The following is a 13,753-nucleotide window of genomic DNA, read 5'->3' as shown; positions in this document are numbered from 1 at the left end:
AACCCTAGAAGGCATTTTATTAAGCCTTCCAGTCTAATAGCTTTGGCTATAGCTATTCTATTGTTACAGTGGCATTTCTTAGATATAGTTTCTGTTAAACTTACATCGTGGTGTATCCGAATTGCAGCTTCCTCCAGAGGTTCCCAGAGCTGCCGTGATGGTGCTGAGACTCTGTAGACTATTGGCACTGGGGGTCGCCGAACCGGAAGGGGGCACGGATGATTCCCGACTATCGGACGGCTTCGACGGTTTCATCGACAGATTAAGCGGCGCATCGTCTTGTGGTTCATTGACTGCAGCAGCAGCAGCAGCGGCAGCCGCCGCTAGCGATGATGCAATCGAAGGAGAAGATTTTGAGCTGAGATTCAAACCGGCCCACTCATTCACCGAATCTGATATCGAGTCTTTACCTGGAAACACTGTATTGATTATGAAATTTAATCGAAAATATCCTCAATATTCCAACCTTTCCCCGCATTGTACACCCCGTTGGACGTTATTGTAGGCGGAAGTTTGATAACTTCAATGCGATCGTTGTTCACGCTGGTATTCGCAGAACTACTGCCACCCGAACCCCCCGCACCGTGACCAGATAAATTACCGGCGCCACTGGTGCCATTTCCGCCACCCTGGCCGGAGCCTCCAACCGTACTCTGCTGTCCGAAATCGTTCGATTCCAGTCTCGCTCGTTTGGCTGCACTTAAACCATGTAATTGAGCAAAAATTGAACTTTCATCTAACGAAACGGGTTTCTTACGTCCACGCCCCGTTGATCCCGACACTTTCGGGCCCACGATCGAACTGGTATATTTAATAATCTCGGTGTCCGGCGGTAGGCGCACTCCCAGCAACGAAGACGGGTCACTGCAACGAAAGGGGTAAGCGCATTAGTCATGCAAGAGGTGACGAAAGAAATTTATTGCTAAACTACACCAACCTGAGTATTCCGGATGACATATAGTCTTTCGCCTTAGCAGAGCTGGCAGCCAATGCATTCATCGTCGCCGTAACGTTCTGCTGCGTTGATAGGTCCAAATTACCAAACTGTGATAGCGTGCTCAGGGCATTCATAGATGCACTTAGACCTGCAACAACACGAAAATATGGGATTCAATTTATTTGCACTCCATAAAGCTCACACACACGTGATTAATGTTTACAGCATAATTACTCTTGTTCTACATGAGATCAACCTGAATGAGCATAAAACACACTCACCTAAATCCGACACCGAACTGCCCCCTCCTCCACCACCTTTCCCGGAATCCTTTCCCGACCGTGAGAGATTCTGTAAGTGGTTTCCAGGTGACGAGTTGGACATGTTGCTGGCACTGATGGTGACGTTCGGTGATGGTTGCTGCGATTTGGATGACGAGTTGACCGACGGTGACGACGAGGATCCTCGTGTGAGCGACAGAACTTCATTTCCGGCATTGTTGCCACCTCCTCGATTACTACCCCCAGCACCGCTTCCACCGCCGTGGGATGACGAGGAGGATTTGGACTTTGATGAACCAGACTGATTGCTATTGCCACCAATACCGGAGCCAACGCCACCACCACCGCCACCACCCCCACCGATACCACCACCAGTGGACCCTTGCTGCTGTTGTTGGCTTTGTGCTGCAGCTGCTGCTGCCGTGATGGCCATCAGCTCTTTGTGCAGAGTGGCTTGGCTGTACAGGGACTGTTTGTAGGCTGCCGCTGCTGCTGCCTGCGATACGGACGGGGAGGACGAGTTCTGAAAGAGAGCGAGAGAAGAGACAGACAGATGATCAGAAAATGCATTCGTGGATGCTGCCGCCGAATTAGCAGATGAAATGTGCGACGGGTGTGCCGGAAATGGGTAATTAATTTACGTTACCGGCACCGTTTGGCGACGCGGAATAAATTAAAATTACATACAGTTGCGAATAAAGCAATTCGTTGGGCCAAACCAACGAGCGCAGAATGGAATCAATAATGTCGCTCAGTCGGAATAATTGAACTTTTTTGCCGTGAATTCTCTCCCCTGTTTGATCGGCAGTGTTGCGGGTAGGGTTAATACTGACATATATGAAATAAATCTGTAATTCGAGTAATAAATATGTGGCACATCAATAGAAAATAATCTTAACTATTTCACTTTTCTGAAATTCCTATAGTCACTCTCAAAATCAAAAAACCATCTTCGGTAACAAATAACCTAATTGAAAAGCGTGAATTACACATGAAAACTGTCAAATTCATCCGTCTTGACCTTCTTCGCAAACACTGTTGCGAGGATTTTATTGCGCATAGTAAAAAACGATTTTGAAGTATCAATAAATCCTCAATAGTTGTGTAATGGATCATGCAAAGAAATCAATTTGAAAAAGCACTTGATTAAAACACGTATGCATTGAACTAAATCTTACTCGTTAAATTTTGTTTTAGATTTTTAGTAAAGTAAATTCATGATGGAGCGCCTAATTTGTTTTCACATAGAACTAAGTTTTCAAGGTAAAACGAAAATTTAAAATCGAAATATGAAATAATGTTTGTTCAATTTCAAATCCTTGCAAAATTGGGAGCTAACTATTGTACTGTTGAAAAATGTCAAACCTTAAAGACAGATTTCGACCAATCAGAGCTGAGCGGAATGACCAAATATTATCTGATATAAATTTTCTTGATTTCGGGGTGATCGCTAGGAGGCCACAAAAATCAGACCCTGACGCTATTTTGAATTCCAACATGGGTACGGTTAAAAAAACAGCCTTGAATTGTCAAATACTACCCATTATACAAGATTATTTTCCGAGCTGGGATGCTGCTTTGAGTCCATTTTGAATTCCAATATGGTAACTTCCAGCTTCTAGAGAACAACATGAAAAAAACAACTGCAATCCAATATGAGTATTTTCGAAACCGGGATAAAACTCTGAGATCGGAAGTCCACTGCAGACGCCTTTTTGAAATTTACAATTACTGAAAAAACCAGAATGGACAAATACCATCAAGCATGGGTATTTGCCGAACCCCAAAATGCCGAAGGCCAATTTCGAATTTCAAGACCGAAATCTACCAACAGCCTGAAATAACCAAATATCCGACTCTTTCTTGTCCTACAAGATACAAAAACACCAACGTCGGTCGGATTGTTTTCATTGTTTTGCTGTTTTGGTTGGGATTCAGCATTCAGCCCTTGCGCTTCTTAGGAAGATGCGGTGGACACAGTGGGTCTGGTAATTATCCAAAAAAAAATGTCTAAGTAAAAAGCTCTTCATAAATTATATATGAACTTGTACGAAAAACTGCCAAGGCTTGCTACTTTGCTATAAATATTATCACAGGAACAATGAGTACCACTCCTTCCATAGCCCTGAATACTCATCTCAACCTTTTTACGCATTTTAAAGGAGTTTTATATAAATCCGCTAATACTAAAAAATGAATATCTGATGGAAAAAAGTATGATTTCAACCATTCATTTGAGAAGGTGATCGCCATCCAAAAACCAGGAAAACCAGCTTCTGATCACAACGCTTATGGGCCGATTGCAATGCTTCCTGTATCCGGAAATTGATGGAAAAAATATACTTCGTCGTTTGGACCACTGGGTCGACTCAAATGGTCTGCTATCAAATACTCAATTTAGTTTCCGCCGTGCCAAAAAAAAACAATGATTGTCTAGCGTTGCTTCCAACAGATATTCAGCTGACGTATGGAACAAATGGCGTCTGCGTTCTTAGGCATTGGGGGGCTTTTTCGGGTAAACTTCACCGACAAGGATTTTCGCCAATTTTTAACAATCTTTCGCATAATTTGTTGTACGAAAAGCACATGCATTATAGGCATGGCGATTTGTCAACTTTTCACATAGCTACATGGGTAATCCCCGGGGTTTATGTCTAAGCTTCCTTCTTTACAATTTTTATGTAAATGACATCGACGAATGTCCGGTGAAATAATGCACAAAAAGACAACTTGCAGACAACATGCGTGATCTCTGTTACAGGAGCCAAAGCTGTCAATTTTCGAGGACCATTCAAAGACACCTTGGACAGTTTGTTTGCTTGGGCTTTACAGCAAGGTATCGAATTCTCTCCGGAGAAGACTGAGAAAGTAGTTTTTTTTTCTAGGAAGCATAAAGCTGCTCAGCTCCAACCACAATGTGTTGCGTATCGCCTTAGGTTGCATGTACTCGATCCATACGATGAGTTTGGAGGTCTTAGCTGGAGTCCTCCGTATTGCTGGAGTCTTCTCGTATTCTTATCAATTGTGCGGTCTTGAACCGTCCAATGATTGAAAATTTTGAAAGGTTAATCAAGCTTAATTCTCAAACCCGTTTCATAACATTGTATTTCAACAACATGTCCCAGAGTATTTATCCTTCCTCGAATATTCCAAATCGTGTCAACTTATCAAATACTTCTGATTCTACTGTGTTTTTCGATACATCCATGATAGAAGAAACTCGTGGAATCCCGGATCATTTACGCGTGCAGCAGGTCCTTAATTTTTTTTTTCTTTGCTTCAATAAATATCGAAACATCAACTGCGACAGTATGTTCTACACTGACGGATCACTGGCTTCATTATCTTTGGTAATAATTTAGCCGTCTCCTATAAAAATCCTGTTTCTGTTTACTTCGTAGAATCAACTGCAATTCAGTATACCCTATGGATTATCGAAAAAATGCCCACGGGCCATTATTTCATCTTTTCGGGGAAAATACGGGAACATTTGAGTGCTTTATCCGAAAAATCTTCTCAGATTACCTTAAGGTGAATTGGTTAAGGTGGGTGTATCAAACGGTGAAATTGTTTAAAGACCAATTGCAATGAATTTTTTGCACTTGTTCGTCAGAATACGATCATCAGTTGGCAAAATTGTTGAACCAGAGGGGAACTGGGAAGATGGTTACATTCCATCATACCTAAGGTATCGACGAACCCGTGGTTCATATTTTTGGATGTAGGTCGAGATTTCATTTGCGTGATGTCTCGGCTTATGCCCAATCACTACAGATTTGCAGCGCGTCTCCGTCATATTGGGCTCGGGAAAGTGGTATCTGTGCCTGTGGTGAAGGTTATCACGACATAGAGCACGTTTTTTGGTCATGCCCTGTACACCGTGACGCCAGGTCTTAATTAATAGCTTCCCTTCAGGCCGAGGGTATACAGCCATCTGTTCCTTTTCGTGATGTCTTGGCGAGCCATGATCTATCCTACATGTCCCTCATATACATTTTCTTGAAATCCATCCATACCCTTCCGCTTAAATCCAACAAAACGGCAAGAACACGATTGAACCCTAAATTTGGAATCAGCAACTAGACTTTACACAAATCCGTCAGGACCCGCAAATACAAGCCTTCCGTGTGTGATATCCTGGCTCAGTGGCTCAAAATGCTGCTTACCTATGGCTACTTGAACACCAACGAACTGATTAAAAAAATCGGCAGCGAGGATGAAAAATTTGGTGCTAGTTCATGAGATACTTTAAAAGTAAGACACTACCTGGTACCGTTAAACATTATATTGCAAAATAAATTTTGTGTGAACAAAACAAAAATCTTTCATTTAACGTTTAAGAACCAAGTCGAAGTGAATGGGAAGGTATTCGAGATGGCTTAATAATTTTTTAAACTGACGACTCGGAAATGGGAAATCGAGTAGGGGCTGGCGTATCAGGCCCTAGAGTAAGCCCTTTCAGTGGCGATAGAAAAATGCCCCACGGTTTTCCAAGCTGTAATCTATGCCATTTTGGAATGTACTTCAATCTGCTGGAAAAGGAAAGGAAAAGGATTGCCAACATCTGCATTTTTTCTGATAGTCAAGCAGCCTTGAATGCTTAAAATCTGCTACTTGCAAATCAGTTTGGGAAGGTGGTAAAATGCTTGAGCAACGCAACAAGGTAAACCTGTACTGGATTCCTTCTGAACACTGTGGCATCGAATAAAATTGAAAAATGATAAGAATGGGAAAAAGGTTAGGTGCTGCTGAACATTAGGCTTAAGCATCTCGACCGCACAAAAATTGTAAACTTTTCGAAGAAGGAACTGAGTACCTATACTAAACAGGCTGTAACTATCTTTTAAAGCTAATAAGAAGGCTTGAAAATGATCATTGTCGCTTCTGTTGCACAGAGGGTGATAATCATTTTTTTGTGCAAATGCCCAGTAATATCCACCAGATGGCGCTAATTTCTTGATAAGAGACTCCTAGAGCCTTGGGAAATATGGGCTAGTACCAAACGCTATCAAGTAATACAACAAGTAGTTCTTTGATAGCTCTACGTCAATCTTGCAGTCGTGTTTTGCACACAATTCCTTTGTATTTTTTATTTACATTTTTTGGATGAGAAAAATAGAAAATACTGCGTAAATTAAACGGTAAAATATAAAATAAATATCAGGATCAGGATCGATTGAGTCATTAAAAGATTGTGAGAAAAGCAAAAATTTCTCAGTAAATCAAAACATTTCGACGATTGAGAGAAAAATTTGAATCTCTATTATAGAATATTATAGTTTCTCACTACCTAAACTTTTGAATTCTATTAGGCACTCCACGGGGTTACGCAATTTTGGTACTTTCCTCACAAATATAACCTGATTATTTTTGATATAAAATTTCATTTGTCTTCCGTTGACGAAGGTATTTCTTGTTATGATGTGAAAGTATGTTTACATCAACCAAAAATGCCGGGAAGAAGTTATCTAGGTCTAACTTAAAAATGGAATTGTAAATCATAGCGTAAGCAGGAATCAGGGGTAATTTTTCTTACATTTTCAGATAAATAAACGCTTATAAAGCTTGCTTGAAAGTTTCATCTCGGAACGTGTAGTTTCAATAAAGTTGTGCATAATGGAACTAATTCTGCATACTCACGTCCAAAAACCGACGTAGTTCGCTCTGTAAATCGTAAAACACTTGAATTCGCCAAATTAACTGTATATGATACCGTAACTTAGTGGAACAAACGATCGACAGCTGAATTGGAAGGTATAGAGGGCATTCAAAGTAAACCCAGGACTCTCGGATCGGAATATCGCCAAAAAATATAAATATATAATGTCAGACTGCACTAATAGTCTAGAAGATTCGTCTACGAGCAGGATACAGTGCTTCCGTGCCTGTAAGCAACCCAACAGGACACTTAAGCGAATTCTAGTGGCTAAAACATGCGCTCGACTGTTGTACGAAAAGCTTCTAACAAGGTACAAAAGATGCTTGCTTGAGGACGACGATAACATACGTGAAGAAAGATTTTGGACGGCCTTTCGGAATTAAAATGTATCTCTCCACAATGCAAAGTAATGTATCTGTCAAGCTCAAGTTTGTTTTCGCTGATAACTTTTCACGGAAACTAATGATCTGACACGAAATTTCCAGCTGTGGACGGTAAACCAAGGTTTTCATCACGAACAAGACGATGAACTCAACTGTATACTAGCAATAGTGTCTCAGAACGCGAGTTCCAGCGTTTATAAAGGCAAACAGAGGTTCTGTTAAGTTTTTTTCGGATTTGACAAGCTACCACTATAGCCGGTAGAAAGTTCAATGGTACAGATAGAGCTAAAACCATTTAGCACTAAATCGAATATCGGTCATTGTCGTGGGAACAAAGGGTTCCACAAAAAGTTTCAGTCGATAAAAACGACCTGCCACTAAAAGTTAAACCGAGCAGAAACTTATTTTATGTCCATCCAATTATTGAGCCGGAACGACTCGAACCGACGATTACAAACGCACTGGGAACACCGTAACAATTCCACACCTGCCTGCCGGCGCAGAAGCCCTCCGGCTGGCAATCAGTGCCACAACAAACACAAAGGAGCGATATAACTTCCCCCCATTGATTCGAACGGTACCTCATCACACGCCTTCTGATGCCTGTTCCGCGAATACCAATCACCTTTAACACTTATTGAGTGTAAAAAAAAATATTGATCCATCATTCCATCCTTCCCCTCGCAATTCTCGCAAACGTGGCGTGGAAAGTAACACAAGATAAATTACGATTTCGCGAATGAACATCCCACGGACAGGACAGACAGCACGGGGATTCGGGAGACTGGCAAATGGAACATCGAATAAGAGCAAGTATAACCGTACCAATTCCACCCACCATCCCCGGCAAGAGGAGTTCGGCAGTCAGCCAACCAGCGCCAGCCAGGGGCAGCATCAAATTATAATGAGAAATGTGAAATAAACCCTCCTCGCCGTCAGCAATACTATGCTTCTTTATCCTCGATGTCCTTTTGCATTCGCGTTCGCTTGCCCTCCCTAGCACTGGGGATCTTCTTGTCTCATCTGTGATTCCTGTCGCGTTTCGAGTACGCTTTGGCGATACTTTTTAGCCTTTACTGGCAATGCTGGCTACTAGCCCGCCAACGGTCGGTCGGTGGGAGTGTTTCGAAAGCTCATGCCAGCAAAAAGTTTTGGGCGGTCGTTGGTGGCCCGGGAAAACTCATTTATAGCGTAGGATTCAGGTACTTAAATAAATGACGGAAATTTGCGCTATACATGAGGAGCGCGTAGCAGGAGAAAAGCCAGCCACATCGAACAGATGGTGAGTGGGAAACGAGAAGAAAACTTTGATTGTTCTGGCTGACTGTATCGCAAATACAAATCTAGTTTGACAAATGGAAAGAATATTTATTTCGCCCCAGGTTCAGTTTTGTTAATGTTAATGGCATAATCCCTTATACATTTGGGTTTATCATTGAACAATCATACCTTATATGATGACGAATTTGCTCCTCCAGCACCTCCACCGCTGCTGGCGTTACTACTGTTACTGTTGCTACTTCGGTCCCGTTTCTTCCCTTTGCCGCCACCGGAGCCCTTTCCATTGCTGCCTCCACCTCCGGTACCACCGGCATTGCCGGTTCCGCCGGCACCACCAGCACCGGCTGCACCCATTGCGCCAAGGCCTAATCCACCAGGAAATGCACCGGCCAAATCAGCTCCGTGCGGGAACTGTAGCTGCGACATACCGGACGCTTGCAGTCGCGCGAAGTAGTCCTGGGCCGCGAGTTGAGCCATGGACCACCAACCTGAAAATGGAAGGGGAAGAATGCATTAAAATTATATCAGATAGTGTGCTAGGAGTAAAAAGGATCTGTTTTTGCTTGCATTCGGGTGATTTCTCATCACCAGTGGAATTTCGGTTCATCGTTTGCCAGTTTTGTGCAATACAAGTGATGATAATAATGAATTTGTCCCATCCAACAACAACAGTACTGAAAGAAGTTTTTCCTTTATTCGTTATCCGTTTAGATTCGAAAAAAACTTATTAAATAGTTTAATTATTGATTCGAGTTTATCGAATGTAGTTACGTATCTAGATTTGTGAAATTATTGCTCATCCGTGAAATGTTGTCAACAGCAGCATGTTGCAGCAGTGGATTTAACTCTGTTTTTTCATCTATCCCCAAAGTATTTAGTGGACATCACGTAAAAATTTCCTCTCCGCGTGGAAAGCAACTTCAATAGATTTGTTTGATTAACTGATAAAATCGAATGTAAAAATAGGCGCAATAATAAGAAAAACAATTTGAAACAAATTGTTGTTATAAATTAAAACCTACGCTCATTCGATCTGTTTTTACTTTGTCCAATCTTTAGGATAATGAACTATCATTGTAATTAGCAATCCAATCTAATCCTTTATCACACTATCCACGATTGAAACTGCGTCCATCCTACAGTGCGTCCACAAGCTTTGAGACCCGCTCACGGACTTATACCGCGCGGCATATTCGTAAAACTTTACAAATCATTGTTTATTTTTATACAATTCTCCCGACTGTTTAATAACAAGTTATTTCTTTCGGTGTATTACAAACACACCGCACTATCAACAAAGTTGCACTACTCCATCAACAAAAACCCAATAAGCATCTCACAATTACCGACGCAGCAAACTGTCATCGGAAAATTGTAACATGTGGACCACACTGAAGATTGAGAGAGCGAGAGAGCAACCCACCGCTCGATAGTATGTGTGTGACATGATGAAAGCATCGCTGTGTGCGTATCAGCACAAAGCGTAAACGGTGTGTGTTAAATGCTCTTAATCTCTTTCGCTCACAGGTTGATCCTCTCGCCAGAGAAAAGCAGCTGAATGCATTTTTCAAAACTGTGTTTGTGAGAAGAGGGAGGAAAAGAAAATGCATTCATTACGATCGTTTGCGCGATGAGTGTGGTGAACCGGTTCGATGAACCGCAATATTTTTCGTCGCTCGTCGCCGCTGTTTGTATCAAATACCAGCTAAATGGGTTTAAGTGTAAATTGTGTATGGCGTGGGTGGCACTGAGTGCCTTTTCCAAGGGTGGTATGCAATACTACGGCAGCATGCTTAGCATCTATTCATACGAGTGAATGTATGTAATAATAATTCGAAGACGGTATTCTGTGTGTATATGTACACATTCTGCACTGATGCGATGGAAGCGACCACAGCATAAATAAAGGGAAAGGGCCCTTTTAATTCATGACAATGGTTACACGGTGTGTTCTGTATTGAGTTTGTGAAAATTAATGCTTGTTCTAACTGTGGACACCGCACACAAACAGCTAATAAAACTGATGATTCACGCGAGGCATGTTTTATGGAAAGCGTGCGCTTTACAATGAATGAAAACCGGCTTTTTGATATAATATAACGACCATGTAGTGCAGAGGATGCTGCTGCTGATGATGATAGTGATGATGATGATGATGATGATGATGATGATGACGGCTGACGATGAGATGGTCGATGGTGGTTACGATGATTGTGCGGGTATCACAATACATAAGGCCCTTTCACAGCACGCGGTAAATTCATGAACGCACATTATGTGCTCGAGAAGTGTAAAGAGCAGCGGCGTACATATACATACACATGTACATACCAATATTCGAGAATCAAACCGGCTCCGAGCCGATATTTAAAGTGGCAGCAGAAATTCAGACAACCTTGAACTTGATATATATAGAAGCTATGTGAACATAATATCCGATGCAACAGGAGCATGAGTGGATGGGGGCGGAGTGGATCAGATGGCGTATCATTTTTGTGGGATTGGATGGGGTAATAATTTGATCCCATTGACCCCATTATGGGAAACAATCAAAACTATATAGGTGTATGCAAATTCATTGCCTGTTTGCCGTTTAACTACACATTGGAGTACATCGAATAAGCGGTATTAATTTCTTCTTTAAAAAAAGGAGAAAAAAAACATTAACAAAGTGTTTCAAAGAAACATAACGGGATTGACGAATGCCAGGAAGAAAGGCAATCCATCTACGGATCATTCATGTGATCTGCGCGCGCTGTACAAAGTTCAGTAGGGTTGAAAACGTGACTCGAATTTTCACTGCCGCACAATCCGCAGCTTGATGGATTTATGGTGTAATCGTGAGCATAATGTCGATGGCGAGAACGATGCTATCAAACCCCGGAAAAAAGCTGCTATCGCCTCCACTTGAAGCGAATCACGCATACTTTCGTCGGATTGGCTTAAGTAGGATTCAGTATGAAAGAACTTATGAAGCCGACTTGTAGGTCACCGCACGATGCTTTCGCTATGGAGTGTGGATAGGAACATAATCATAATTACGACGCTTGACGGAAAAAGAGCAACGTTCGCCAACCTTGGATTCCATTACGCTTGTAAAACGTGCATTGATGATTCACATTTGTTTACTCAAAAAATGCTCTACAGTATTTTTTTGACTGAACCACCAGCATCGAATCGAGGATTACGCCAAATTCATTTAAAACCAACAACCCATAATGTACGAATACGATGGGTGATTTCATAGGATGGGAAGAACTTGGAAACGCTTATTGAAAAACCAAAGGCGGGAAAATACTTCACCTATACAGCAATTTCATGAAAAAAGTTCTATCCGATTTTTTTTGTTCCGATCATGCTAAAAATCGCTATACAGTCATACCTCGATTTAAGGCAACTTTATTTTTATTTTCGTTACGTTATATCGAATTACGTTATTTATGCAAGAATGTTAATGGTTACTCAAAGATGCGCGAATACCTATTTTCCATAACCTATCAGTATTTTAAAACCTTTCTTATGCCCATTTAGAAATATTTACAGAAGCAAAAAAAACGTTTTTTTCAATTGATACAAGAGGTTACTCAAAGATGCGTGAAAACCTATTTCACATCACCCATCAGTATTTTTAAACCATTCTTATGCCCATTCAGAACAATTTTCAACAAGCAAAAAAAATTTTTTCAATTGATGCAATACTTGTTGGCGGTTACTTACAGATGCGCGGAAACCTATTTCCCATCACCTATCAGTATTTTTAAACCTTTCCTATACCCATTTAGAGAAAATTTCCACAAGCAAAGAATTTTTTTTTAATTGGTGCAAGACTGTGAATTGTTACTGAAGGATGCGTGAAAACTTTTCTCCTATCATCTATTAGTATTTTTAAACTTTCCTTATATCCATTTTGAACAATTTGGCATTGGTTTCATTGGTTTTTCGAAACTTACTACAAACACTTTTTTGAAGCAATTTATAGCCCAAAACAGTTACTGTATCATTTATTTTCAATTTCAATACATTTTGAAAAGTTACGTTATATCGAGGTAAAAGTTACGTTATATCTAGTGACGTTGAATCGGAATTGCCTTATATCGAGGTATGACTGTAGTTGGTCTTTATTTAAAAATGTAAAACCTGTGTTTTTTACTTGGCTTTTAGGGTGCAAGCGAAGCATTGGTGCTATATTTCGATTCGTAACTCGACCTTCTGTTTTTATTACAGACTTTGCGCCCAACTGTTTAGTGTACCAGGACAATTTTTTCTTGTTAGAAGGGGAATAGAATTACATTGTCCACCGATGTGAATTTTTGTAATATGACCCTGTTTACTATACGTGTCTCCTTGGAAATACAACTATCACTATAGTGGAGTGATCAGGCAACTGCATCGACACGCTCCCAGTCAGGTAAGATACAGTTTATAAAGTCATTCACCATTCCCGGATTTTGTCGTGAAACTTTGATCTGCGTTTAAATTATGCACCACAGCTGCACCGCAGATGTGCCGAGGTCTCGTTTTCCATATAACAAAAGCCACATAAATCATCCTGAACACAGTCAATGTTTTTAAATGATATCTACTTGGATAGTGCCCCGTTACCGTTATGTACAAAGAGCTCTTTTGTTGAGCTCTAGGAGCTTTTTGACTTACACCCTTTTTGACAGCCAACCTTTTGATCTTCCCATCGTTTATTTCCATTTTATTGCAGATTGATATTCTACAGAGAGGTTCGGGCCAATAAACTGTGAGTTAGAACCTTATTTTGCATGCTCGTCTGCTTTTCCATTCCCATCAATACTACAGTGTCCTGGAACCCTGTACAAATTAATTGAGTTCGTTCGACATAACTGTCGCAATGTGAGAATACATTCCCAGACAATCTTGGGTGTACATTTATGAGCACCAAATACTTTCAACGCTGCCTGACTGGTAGAGGAAATACAAATGATTGCATTTGACTACAGGAGTCACATGGATATTCGAAAATTCAAAGATTGCAAAAATCTCTGCTTGAAATACAGTTGGCTAATGTCCCATCGCCACTAAAATATTAATTCCAGGGCCGAAGATTCCTGCATTAGTTTTTGAACTTATTCTTGAGCCATCTGTAGAAAATATCGTTGAGCCGGGACGGACATCAGGAATTCCGACTTTCCAGTCTATACGCGCCGTTTCGCATACCTTGTAGGGAATGTCATAGTTATCTAGT

At 41.0% G+C, this 13,753-nt stretch overlaps 1 protein-coding gene across 21 annotated transcripts in view; it reads right to left on the bottom strand.

The window, feature by feature from the left end:
• Nucleotides 1-13,753, bottom strand: part of LOC129726625 (bromodomain adjacent to zinc finger domain protein 2B-like) — a 139,168-nt gene that overhangs the window by 16,047 nt on the left and 109,368 nt on the right. For 19 of the 21 annotated variants that reach the window (XM_055683565.1, XM_055683566.1, XM_055683556.1 and 16 more), the window contains 5 exons: nt 8,710-9,029; nt 1,219-1,741; nt 938-1,085; nt 467-864; nt 105-410 (listed from right to left, as the gene is read on the bottom strand). In XM_055683565.1, the coding sequence (XP_055539540.1) occupies nt 105-410; nt 467-864; nt 938-1,085; nt 1,219-1,741; nt 8,710-9,029 (1,695 nt within the window). The remainder of the gene's footprint in view (nt 1-104; nt 411-466; nt 865-937; nt 1,086-1,218; nt 1,742-8,709; nt 9,030-13,753) is intronic. The other 2 variants (XM_055683561.1, XM_055683562.1) reach the window with 1 other exon arrangement.

This window comes from Wyeomyia smithii, chromosome 3 (genome assembly GCF_029784165.1).
Source record: "Wyeomyia smithii strain HCP4-BCI-WySm-NY-G18 chromosome 3, ASM2978416v1, whole genome shotgun sequence".
Classification (NCBI taxonomy): domain Eukaryota; kingdom Metazoa; phylum Arthropoda; class Insecta; order Diptera; family Culicidae; genus Wyeomyia; species Wyeomyia smithii.
This window is presented reverse-complemented; position numbering and strand designations above follow the sequence as displayed.